General features: G+C 40.4%; 2 protein-coding genes across 8 annotated transcripts in view; one reads left to right on the top strand and one right to left on the bottom strand.

The window, feature by feature from the left end:
* Window positions 1-12,772, top strand: part of CMSS1 (cms1 ribosomal small subunit homolog) — a 334,520-nt gene that overhangs the window by 248,223 nt on the left and 73,525 nt on the right. The window contains exon 1 of one of the 6 annotated variants that reach the window (XM_019756504.2): window positions 8,157-8,179. The exons of 4 other annotated variants lie outside the window; for them this stretch is intronic. In XM_019756504.2, the coding sequence (XP_019612063.2) occupies window positions 8,173-8,179 (7 nt within the window). In that variant the 5' untranslated portion in view covers window positions 8,157-8,172. Of the gene's footprint in view, window positions 1-8,156; window positions 8,180-10,257; window positions 10,463-12,772 lie in introns of those variants that run through there. One more of the 6 variants, XM_074332951.1, reaches the window with a different exon arrangement.
* Window positions 1-12,772, bottom strand: part of FILIP1L (filamin A interacting protein 1 like) — a 267,397-nt gene that overhangs the window by 241,973 nt on the left and 12,652 nt on the right. The window lies entirely within an intron of this gene.

Raw genomic sequence — 12,772 nt, 5'->3', positions numbered from 1 at the left:
ACTGGCAGTGGTGGGAAACCTTTGACCTGTCGCAGTCTGCTTCATTTGATTCAGTCTCAAGTAGTTCACCTGTTGAGCTGATTGGGTGAACAATTTGGAGGCATTGTCAGCAGCACAGAAGAAAGGGACAGGAAAGTAGTCACAGAGTTAGGTGTGCCTGTTTGGACATCGGCAGCAATGATTATATCATTGCAAGCGCTGCTCCTGAGAAACCAGCTTCCCCGTTTGCACAGACCCTTCTGGTTGTAAAACGGTATAAGGCCAAGCACAAGTTCTACTCGTGTCTGTATTTTTATCACCTGACCCCTAGGGACACACTTAATACTTTTTTAATTTAAATAATATTTTAAAAATTTAATTTATTATCCACCAGGCTAAAGTCCAAAATATGATGTCTATTCCTATGGATCATTATAACCACTTAGTGTAGAACCTCTTAAAATTTTTAATAAAATCACTGGAGAGCTGGGAACAATGGCTAACACATTATTTTTACTTTTTAAAAATTTACATAGAGTAAAATTCACTTTTTGTGTATAGTTCTTTGATTTAGACAAATGCATACAGTGATACAACCATGATCCAAATACAGAATATCTCCATCACCCAAAAAAATTCCCTTATGCTGCTTTTTTAATCAACCCCTCCCCGCGGCAACCCCCCTTGCAACCCCTGGCTACCACTTGGTTTTCTTCTCTAATTTCACAGTTTCCTGAATGTCATATGAATAGAGTCATAGCATTTTGAATTTTGTTTCTTTCACTTAGCACAATATACTTGACATTCAACCCAGTTGTTGTGTGTACCAATAATTTGTTCCTTTTTGCTGCTATTAAATAGTCCGTCATATAGGTGTACCACAGCTGACTTACCCACTCACCAGTTAGAGGACATTTAGGTGGTTTCCTGTTTGGTGCAGTTATGAATAAAGCCACTATAAATGTTCATGAACAGGTTTTTAAGTGAATGTACCTTTTTATTTCTCTGAAGTGTTTCTCTAGCAGTGAAATTACTGTGTTTTATTGTAAACATATGGTTAACATTTTATAAAGAACCACTCGACTGTTTTCCAAAGTGGTTATGCTACAGCTACAGGCAGTGGATGAGAATTCCAGTTGCTCCCATTCCTCAACAGTGGTTGGTAGTGTCTGTGGTTTTTTGTTTGTTTGGTTGGGTTTTGTTTGTTTTCTTTTTTGTTTTTTAGCCATTCTTCTCTTTTAGCTATTCTTCTCTTCTCCGCGTGGTTTTAATTTGCATTTCCCAAATGACTAATTATGTGGAGCATCTTTTCCTGTACTTACTTGTTATCCATGTATATTCTTTGGTGAAACATCTGTTCATATCTTTTGCCTGTGTTTTAAGTTGCTTGTTTATCTTATCGAGTTTTGAGACTTATTTAGATGTTCTGAATAGATGTCTTTTTCAGATACATGATTTGCAAAATTTTTTTCCCCAGTTTGTGGCTTGCCTTTTCCTTAACAGTGTTTCACAAGAGAAGTTTTTAACTTCGATGAAGTCCAGTGTGTCAATGTTTTCTTTTATGGATTGCACTTTTGCTCTCAGACCTAAGAAATCTTTATCAGACATAAGGTCACAAAGATTTTCTCCTGTTTTTAACTGGAAATTTAAAAAAAAGTATTCCTATGGGTTTTTAAAGTTGAATTTGAGGGCTTGTTGGGATGTAGGAGGCAGTGAAAAAGAGAGGTTCTCATTGTATGTGTTCTCTGACCGACTCTTAACTAAATCAGAAGCTTGATTTGACGTGGAAAAAGGAGTTTCATATCTGAAACTAATACAGGTTTCCCTAGAGCCTTCAGACATTATGGAATAAGAACATCTGATTGTGGAATGAAGGCCCCCAAATCAAAAATAATGCAATGGAGAAAGTTCTTATTATCAAAGTAAATGTATCAAGGCGTAGCTCATATGCAGGCAGATACCTTTTGGTTTCAAAATAAATTTATAAAACCTAAGTTATTCCCTTATATATAACATTTGTGGAAAATCGATATTTTATACACTGGTGATTCATAATAAATTGCTTAGGAAATGGTTATATTTCCAAAGCTGTTGGAACATATTAGTTTTCCCAAAATCTCACGTTAGACACCAAGTGCTTGTTCTTCCCTTTCTGTCCTCCTCTGCAGTGTTTTCACTCCTCTTTCTCTCTTTATCGCACCCACTAGTCTCCTGCTTCTCTTCTACTCCTGGCTTGTCTTCATGTCCTCCTTGTGCTGAAATGTTTTTTTCTTCCAATATTTTTCTCTCCTCTCCATCTACTTCTTCATCAGCTTTGTAAATCCTGTAATCCCGTAATTTATTACAATGTGGAACCAATTTTCATTTTTCTAGGTAGCAGTTATTAAATAATGTCTTTTTTTCACATTCGTCTTTTAGACTTCATAAAATTGATTTTATTTGTTTGTTTGTTTTTTGGCCTATGACTTAGAAATTTTTTAAAAGGCACCAATTAAGTCACTGTTAAGGTGTGTGAATCAATCATGGTTGACACCGTCCTGAGAGAAAATAGCCTTTGATGAAATAAGGAAATTTCCTACCTCTGCTCTTCAAAGCATCAGTATTAGGAAGTATCATCAAGGACCATTTTATTCACTTCCTGCTAGTGAAGTAGCCCAGATTAAAAATTTATCTAACATAATTAGCAGTAGGTGTCTAGACCGCTACTTTGCTACTATAATAGCTAGCTAGCCCTTGTTTTCAAGTGGCTTAACAACATTTAGTAATTTTATTGATTTGCTCTCTAATTTTCTGACTGTATTTGCCCTACAGAAATTATTTGTTCGGCTTCAATTTCATTTTCCTAATACTATAATTGTCCCCTCTTATAAATGTTTTCGTTTATGTGGTTTCAGTTACCGGCGGCAAATCACAGTCCAAAAATATTAAATGGAAAATCCCAGAAATAATTCATAAATTTTAAATTGCATGCCATTCTGAGTAGCACGATACCACCTCACGCCACCCTGCTCTGTCCTGCTCGGGACATGAATCATCCCTTTGTCCACTGTGTCCGCTCTGCCCACTGGTCACTTAGGAGCCCTCTCAGGTATCAAACCGACTGGCGCAGGATTGCTGTGCTTGTGTTCAAGTCACCCTTATTGAACTTAAGAATGGCCGCAAAGCACAAGAGCAGTGATGCTGGCCGTTGGGATGTGCCACAGAGAAGCGGTCGAATGCTTCCGCTAAGTGATAAGGTATGTACTCATATGTAGTACAGTACGTCCTCCCTTAATGCCGTGTATAGATAGTTTCTTCAACTTTAAGTGAAACGACTATAAAGTAACTAATTTTACTGTGGACTAATTGATATAAACAAGAGCTAAGTTCCTGTAGCATCTTACCAAATATATATATATATATATATGTATTTGACAAAAGAACATTGAACAAAACGATGTGATTTGAGGACCTGCTATGTAGGAAATAACATATTATATATTGGTTTCGATACATATCCAAGGTTTCAGGTATCCACTGGGGATCTTGGAACATATCCCCTGTGGATAAGGGGGGCGGCTATAAAATTCATGTGTATTTGCAAGCTAAACCATTCAGGAAATTTACATGGCTTTCCAATTCTTTCCTACTTGGTAATGGCTAATTTCTTGAAAATTAAATTTCTTCTTTAGTTTTACTAACTCTGTACAAATAAATAATGGATTAACTTAATTAAAAGTCTTAAAGAGGAGATACAGATGGAGATATGAAGATATTTCTGCATTCACCTATAGGTCAAAGCCTTATGTCAAGCAAAAAGCATATGAAGCGAGAAACACTTCTAAAACAATCATGCTTTAGTTTAACAGGATGGAATTAAACGTTCTTCATCATGGTTCTTTATATGGTAGCCTATGACCAAATTGTTTTATGGATACCTTACTTTTAAGGGAAAAGACAACCGCTCTACAGATTTCATTAGGCATGTGTATAAAGTAAGAAATCATCGTTCCTTAGTAATTTGGAAGAGAAGGCACCCAGTGCATAAGTGGGGAAGATTTGCACAGGCTTTTTAAGTAGCATGTAGAGGTGAAACAGTGGGCTTCTGTCACCTAGCTCCACTTTGTCACCTACTGACTAGCTGGCTAGCTGACCTAGAGCAAGTCATCTTGCCTTTCATTTTATATTTTCTCAGCTGAAATGTAGGAATTGAACTAGATGATCTCAACGGTCTCTTAGTTCTAAACAAAACTCGAGGGGAGTGAAAGTCACACACTTATCCTCCATACCTGCCCCCTCCCCAAAGCCAGCCATTTTTTCCTTATAATAGCAGTAGTAGGGCCTGTAGCCACGGAAAACCTTATCCACATTTTCTCCAAGCTCTTCCCTCCACTGTTCTTTCCTGTGGTTGCCCCAGTTGAACTCCTTTCATGGAGACCTTCCTCGAGGGCAGTCGCTCCCTGGACTGTGAGGCAGTCTGGGAGAGCCATTTCCAGTAAAGCCCAGGCGTCTTTGTTCGCCTGGGTCCACTGTGCAGCTGTTTACGATTGTTTTCTTCAAGATTCAGATTTAATTGTCCTGTTCTTCTAAGTCTTTAAGATAGTCAAGGGAACATTAGCTCACTGAAAATAATTGAAAACACCTTTTGGAAAAGTGCAGCTGGGAATGCAAGCATGCGATTCAGTCATGCTGATCGTGGTTTTTCAGGGAATAAGTTATTTCTCTACCATGTAACATTCTCTAATACACTTAGAAAAGCAGTTCCACCTCAGATTTTCTGAATCATAGATTTTCAGAGCATGACAGGCCACAGAGATGTGTGACCGACTCAGGGCTTTCAAGATGGTAGGATGGAAAGCTGTTCCAGGGCCTCCTTCCTGGGTTCTTTGTCGGCATTACCAACCTGTCTTTCCAAGCCACGCAGACCATCCTGGGATGGTCTAGCATTTCCCACTGCATTCCCTGACTCACTCTGAGCATGAGTTTCATCAAAGGGAAGAACAGGATCTACAAAATCAGCCCACCCGCATGCAAAGGAAAACTCCAAAGGAACTGCACAACTTGTCTCGCCACCACTCTGCAGAGCAGTTTACAGGTGTGCCGGTGCGGCAGCCAGGCGCACCCCAGGAATGTGGTATCTAGTCCTCCCCAGAGCTCGCCTGCTTCATTCCATCCCGTGTGGCGTAAAGCATGTCTTAAGAACACTTGAACTCAGTTTAGAGGTTAAACCCTTGCAAAGCAACTTGGGCTCACAAGTAATTTTAACCCGAGGTCATTTGGAAAATGTCACCCTTGTAACCCTACTCTACCTTTAAGAAGTGTGTGTGTGTGTGTGTGTGTGTGTGTGTGTGTGTCCTCTGCCCCCAAAACAAAATGCTTTAATAAATGAACTTTCATGGAATTTGATCGGAAAGACCTCATGTTTTGTAAGGAAAGAAGCATTATAGTACAATATTACAATAATGGATGTAAATGTTAATGTAATCATGACACAGCGGATTTCCATCACCACAAGGATGGTGGTTTTTTATGGCCACTATTTCCCTCCAACCTCCTTAAACCCTAGCAACCACTATTCTGCTCTCCATTTCTATAATTTTATTATCTCGAGAATGTTATATAAATGGAATCGCATGGTATATAACCTTTAGGATTGACTTTTCCCACTCAGAATAATTCTCTGCAATTCATCTAAGTTGTTGTTTGTATCACTAGTGTGTTCCTTTTATTTACTGAGTAATATTCTACAGTGTGAGTTTAACCATACCATTCGCCATTAAAGAACATCTAGGTCGTTTCCGGTTGTAGACCGTTACAAACAAAGCTGCCATAAACTTTTGTGTACATGTTGTTGTGTGAACATAAGTTTTCATTTTCTCTTGGATAAAAGCCAGAATTGCAATTGCTGGGTCATATTTTCAGTGTTTTAAGAAACTGACAAATTGTTTTCCAGAGTGGCTGTACCAATTCACATTCCCACCAGCAATGCATGAGTGATCTAGTTTCTCCAAATCCTCACCAGCATTTGGTGTTGTTGCTATTTTTTTAATTTTAGCCATTCTGATAAGTATGTAATGCTATCTCATTTTTGTTTTAATTTGCATTTTCCTAATAGCTAATGATGTGGAATATCTTTTCATATGCCTATTTCCCATCTGTATATCTACTTTGGTGAAATGTCTGTTATGTCCTTTGCCCATTTCTAATTGGATTGTTTGTTTTTAACTGTTAAATTTTGAGGATTCTTTAGATATTCTAGATGGCTGTCCTTTGTCAGCTACGTGGTTTGCAAATATTTTCTCCCAGTCTCAAGATTCTCTTATCATGCTCTTAAAAAAGCCTTTGCAGAGAAAATCAGATTTATCCATTTTTCCTTTTATGGATTGTGCTTTTGGTGTCAAGTGTAGGAACTCTTTATCTAGCCCTAGATCCCAAAGATTTTTCTCTTACTTTTCTCCTAAGAGTTTTACAGTTTTATATTTTACATTTAAGTCCATGATCTACTTTTAGTTAATTTTTTGTGTAAGGTGGTCGTAAACTTTGGTTGTGGTTCATTTTTTCCTCCTCTGGACATCCAGTTGCTCCAACACCAATTGTTGAAAAGACTCTTCTGTTTTTTCTGCTTGACTTGCTTTTGCACCTTTATCAAAAATCAGTCAGGCATATTTGCGTGAGTCTACTTCTGAGTTCTCTGTCCTGTTCTATTGATCTGTGTGTCTGTCTCTTCACCAATACACACAGTCTTGATTACTATACCTATATAAATCTTGAAATTAAGTATATTGTTTCCATCCCACTTTTTTCTTATTTTTCAATATTGTTTTAGCTATTCTAGTTCCTTTGCCTTCTCATATAAATTTTAGAATTATCTTGTCTATATCTAAAAAAAAAGAATTGCTGGAATTTTGATTGGAATTGCATTAAACCTGTATATCAATTTGGGGTAAACAGACATGTTTGCTACGTTAAGTGTTCCAATTCATGCACATAATATGTCTCTCCCTTTATTTAGACCTTTAATGTCTTTCATCAGCATTGTGTAGTTTTCAGCATACAAGGACTGTACACGTTTTATCAGATTAGCGTGTAAAAAGGGGGATCATACTCTGTTTCAAACCCACTTTTTCATGAACATGTGTATCATAAACATTTTACAAATCATTAAGTTATTTTCCACATCAGTTTTTTTTTTTTTTTTAAAGATTTTATTGGGGAAGGGGAACAGGACTTTATTGGGGAACAGTGTGTACTTCCAGGACTTTTTTCGAAGTCAAGTTGTTGTCCTTTCAATCTTAGTTGTGGAGGGTTCCATTCAGCTTCAAGTTGTTGTCCTTTCAGTCTTAGTTGTGGAGGGCGCAGCTCAGCTCCAGGTCCAGTTGCCGTTTTCTAGTTGCAGGGGGCACAGCCCACCATCCCTTGTGGGAGTCGAACCGGCAATCTTGTGGTTGAGAGACGCATTCCAACCAACTGAGCCATCCAGGAGCTCAGTGGCAGCTCAGCTCAAGGTGTTGTGTTCAATCTTAGTTGCAGGGGGCACTGCCCACCATCCCTTGCGGGACTCGAGGAGTTGAACCAGCAACCTTGTGGTTGAGAGCCCACTGGCCCATGTGGGAATCGAACCGGCATCCTTCGGAGTTAGGAGCATGGAGCTCTAACCGCCTGAGCCACCGAGCCGGCCCTCCACATCATTTTTAATTGACTCTAATAATTAGTTCTGAGTTTGAATATTCTTGGTTATTCAGCTAATGTCACAAAGACTTATTACTTGGCTTTTAAATTTTCCCCAACCCAGGATTGGGCTTCCATTCCAACAAAATATTTAGCTAGGATACTTGCTACTGTCTAAGTTGTGATGGCTTTATTGCGTTGTTTTTGTGTGTGTTTCTTTTTAATAGCTTTGTGTAATAGTTTTACTCAGTAGAAACCTTTATCAGTTCATTTGTTGGTTTTTACAGTTTTATCAACAGTGGCATATATGGTCAGGTAATAATAATTTTGAACGTGTAGCTAGGCCCAGTGTTGGTACATGCTATGTTGCTATTTTAAAAAATCTAGTAAAATCAGAATAGCAACAAGACCATAGGTCAGAGACTACTTTGACTCTTGGCTGTGCTGTGATTCGTTGTTGCCAAACCACTGGCTTCGCCTGTGCTGGTTGCAACACAGCCACTGAAAACCCACCTGTGTTTCTCGGCAGTTAGCAGATTCACACTGATGACGGGTAAGAAAAATCAGGTAATATTTGTGTTGGTGATGAAATGCTTCAGCAGGTGATAATGAGATGGAATGGAACAAGCACTGTGTTTTAGAGTGAAAAAATTCTGTATTTGGGTTCCAGTTCTATCATGTAGACAGCTCTTTGACTTAAGGCAAGTCACTGAATGTCTCAGGCTAAGGGTCCTCATCTGTAACGTGGTGCTTCTAACACCTACCTCATAACATTCTTAGAATTAAATAGGTTAGTGCATTCAAGTGTTCAGCATAGTAGTTAGTAGTTAGTAGATAGCCTTGTCATTTATTTTTATTAATAATAATTGAACTGTGGCTCTTGCTGCCAGTAGATAGCAATACATGCCCAGGAAATCTGCTTGTAGTATGGATATTTTTGTGCATATTTTTCTCCACTACTGGAGTAGAAATGCCTGTAACCCTACTTCGTATCCCTTAAAGCAGGGGTGTCCAAACTTTTTTCAACATTTTTTACCAAGGGCGATATGCGGTAAAATACACAAACAGCCGGGCCACTCACTCAAAGTGAAGTACATATTGCCTCACCTGGTTTATTTAAGTAAACTAAATATATTTTTGGAATTTGCTGCAGGCCAATTAACTATGGATTGCGGACCGCAGTTGGCCCGTGGGCCGCAGTTTTGACACCCCTGCCTTAGAGTCTAGTGCAGCGGTACCTTCCTAAAGAATGTAGCATTTCACAAAAATCATTGCCATGAACAGGGGTGGAAACTTACCATGAAAAGAAAACATTAGCTATGGTTCCCCCCTTTTTAAATGGTTTCCTTAAACTAGGGCAATGTTTTAAAGGTAGCAAATGACCCAGGTATGAAAGATTTTTCATTCACTACCTGAAACTAGATACTTCACAGGTTGGGACTGTAAATCAGATTCCAGTTAAGAAGTTAGGATTCAGCCACGTATGGGATGTGGTATGGACTAGTTCAGTAGGCAGTTTTTGCTCTGCCAATTGCTAAACTCTTCTTTATATATTAAAAGGGAATTTTCAGATTTCTGCCAATGATCATTTTTCATTGGTAACCCAGAGGAGTTTTGAATTGGCATTTTGTGGGCTTTATCAGGAAGCTTAAATCCAGGATTAAATTAATCAGAGAACGCAAGATTGGTTTCTGCATTTTCCAGTTTTGAAATCAACTTAATGTGGGTAATAGACTGAACATTTATCACGTTAGTGTTCACACTGGGGGCAATGAAGTGTAACATTACATAATTCTTTTAAGAAGATCCTGAGAGTTCAGTGTACAGGAGACCCTTGGGAGCATAGACATGCGTAATCCTCTCAGAACTAATCACATGTGCGTAAGATGGATAAGCTATCATCTTTCCAAATTTTTTTTGTTTTGTTTTCACAAAAAACAAGTATACAGGGGTAAGGAAAGTAGGGAAAGAAGAGGGCTGTTCTTGTAGCTGGGAAAAGCCCCAGCTGGTCTTTAGGTGATAACATACGGATGGTTGGTGTAGTCTAACTACGTAACCTTGAGTAAGTCACTTAATTTTTCTGAATCTCGTTTCCATATTTACACAGGGGAATTGTGCAATGTTTCTACCTTCCTAAAGTGATAATCAAATAAGATAATAGAAAAGCATATCATAAACTGTAAAACAAACTACACGAATGTACCATGGTGTTCATTCCATAATTATTTAACACTCAGACTCTGTCCCAGAGATGAGGTTAAAAGTCAGAAAAGACACAGTATCTAGCAGTAAGGAACTAGCAGCTCACCAAGAGAGGCAGACTTTGTGAATCACTGAAGTACAGGCAAGTATCATAGGTGGGCAGAGGGAGAACATTCCAGCTGTAGCTGTGGAACTGGATTGCTGAAGTGGAATTGCAATGAGTTTTAGAGTCGAGAAACCCTGAAGCCTCATTATTGTAAAGGTCATCCACGTTCAAGTGGAGGCCGCCCACAGTGGGGAGGGGGTTGGGAGGGAAAAAGTTTGACCTACTTGCCGGTCCTTATTAAGTAGGTGAAATGATGAGGAGAGGCCAGTGGGTGGCAGAACTGGGGACTGGACAAGTGTGGCATGAGCTGATGGCAAGAGCCTCGAAGGACGAGGGTTTTTGATACAAAAATGGAAAGGAATTGGCTGGAAGCCGCACTGTGGGTCTGGAGAACATTACCCCCCAAGCGTGGGGCTTGGGCTGTGGGAGCACGAGTAGTCTTCTGTTAAGGGGCTGAGTTTGTATATCCTGGAGGAGGAATTGGACAAGAGATGAAACAGGAGGAGGGAAGAGGCGTCTGTGAGAAGGGTAAGGATGTGGGGATTCCAATAACTGCAACATCTGTCATTTATTGAGCACCTAGGATAAGCCGGGTACTATACCTGGCTGTGTTATACATTTAACCTTCACAGAACTCTACAGACTAATTATTGTCATCTGGATTATGCAGGCAAGGGCATAAGGCACAGAGAGGCTATGTGCATCATTTCGAGTGGCACAGCAAGTCTGTATTAGAATCATGGAACCCAGATCTGCCTGACAGCAAAGCTGTGCTTTGATATGGTTCTGCATGTCTTCAGAGAGATTGGAAGAGCAGCACAGGAAGGATTCAAAGGGAAGTCAGAGAGGAAGGGAAGAACCTGGGGGAGGAAGCAGAGTTGTGTGGGAAGGAAAATACAGCAGATGAGAGATGCCTGCGTTTTTGCTGCTGGCTGACAATGCAGGTTGTGAGAACCGGAGTCACTGAAATGTCTGGAGGAGTCTGAGCCTGGGGGGTTACTGATAGCCCTGCTGCAGGTTCAGGTGGCTCAGGTGCAGTGCTGTGGTGAGATGGCCTGGTGTCTTCTGAAGAGAGTTTTCCCAGGCAGTTAATGAAGAGTTTCCCTTTCCTGACTTTCCCATTCCTGAAGAGGCTTAGTTAGCATCCTGTGGTGTCAGAAGTCAGTCTTTTAGCCCAGGTGATGGAGAGCAGAGAAGGAGGGGGGGATGATGATGGCCTCTCGCATGAACGGTGGGAGCCAATCACATTTTGGGGTACCTTGGTCACTTTGTACTTGGGGACCTCTGGAGCTGTGTGGTGCAGATTGAAATTCTCATTAGACTCCAGTGAAAAACAGACATGTGCATCGTGTCTGTTACCAGTTACTGTCTGAGGCAGCTTTCTGCAGAGACTGGGGAAGGAAATGTTTTTGCTTCCTGGCACAGCTGATGTCCTCCTTTTCTTTTCTAAGGCACAGTGAATGCTACAGCTGAAACGGCAACGCCTCACTCCCCACAAGAAGAGGTAGTACGTTGATTGTGGTCACAGGCCAAGACCAGAGGCTTTTCTGGAAGCAAGCTTTGATACCTGGGGGGACAACTGGCAACTAGGTCAAACTTTTTCTCCCTCTCAACCCCCTCCCCGTTGTGGGCGGCCTCCACCTGAACATGGATGACCTTTGTAATAATGAGGCTTCAGAGTTTCTCGACTCTAAAACTCTTTGCACATTCCACCTCAGCAATCCAGTTCCACAGCTACAGCTGGAATGTTCTCCCTCTGCCCACCTATGATACTTGCCTGTACTTCAGTGATTCACAAAGTCTGCCTCTCTTGGTGAACTGCTAGTTCCTCACTGCTAGATACCGTGTCTTATTTGACTTTTAACCTTATCCCTAGCTCTGCAGCCGGGTAAGAGTGGCCTCAGGTAAGGAGGTTTAGGTTAGAAGCAGCAAAGAAAAGGCCGAGGGTGAGCAACTGAAGGAAAGTTACGACACAACCTTGCTTTCAGTGAAGTGCTTCTGTTGTTGTAATTCTTGATTGCGGTGAAAATAAATATGCCCTTCAAAGTAACACATGTGCCACCTGATCCACTCCATGACAGGAGGGACTGAGGCAGTGAGAGGATAAATAAATGTCCTCGGAAAGAGGACAATAAGGAAAGAGGAGCGAAAGGTAACCTTAAAAGCCTTCGCTCTGCATAGGATGCTTGTAGAAGAAATTGGACCCATGTTGTGAATGTGATTTCTGTTTCTCCACAGATGGGAGTTCTCCTTTTCCTTTGAATCACCCCAGCACTTTATCTGTACCTCTCTTGTGACACTTTTCATATTCTTTACTGTTTTATAGATTTTGTGTTTTTCATAGTACGTACTTCTACTAAACTGGCCATTCCTCAAAGGCAAGGATAGGGCTGGATGCCATTCTGTATCTCCCACAATGCTTTGCACTCAGTACTGTTCAGTGTTTGACGGAAAGAACAAACCCAAGGACTCTGTGGTTTCTCTGAATCTGTGAGCTCTTTAATGGGCTATCAAAGACAACACCTTGCAAAGCCAACTTTCTCCTTCTGGGATCAAAGACTAAATTATATTCAAAAGTATTCTAGTTTAGGAGAGATATTTTCTGTTTAAGGAATGTTGCTAAGCCCTGTCATCAAAAAAATAGTCTTTCCATCTACCTCCAAGCTCTGCCAGGGCAGAGCAGATTGGCAAAGGCAGTTTAAAGGAAAAACAATGTAATGCCTTCCACTCATGGTCGCGCAGGTGCCACTGGAGGAAAACAACGTATGAGGTTGAAGTTTGAGATGCCACGTGCTGTAAAAATGGGGACGACCCACTGACTAGAGGCCGCATAGATCT

Source organism: Rhinolophus sinicus, linkage group LG01 (genome assembly GCF_036562045.2).
Source record: "Rhinolophus sinicus isolate RSC01 linkage group LG01, ASM3656204v1, whole genome shotgun sequence".
In the NCBI taxonomy this organism is placed as follows: domain Eukaryota; kingdom Metazoa; phylum Chordata; class Mammalia; order Chiroptera; family Rhinolophidae; genus Rhinolophus; species Rhinolophus sinicus.
This window is presented reverse-complemented; position numbering and strand designations above follow the sequence as displayed.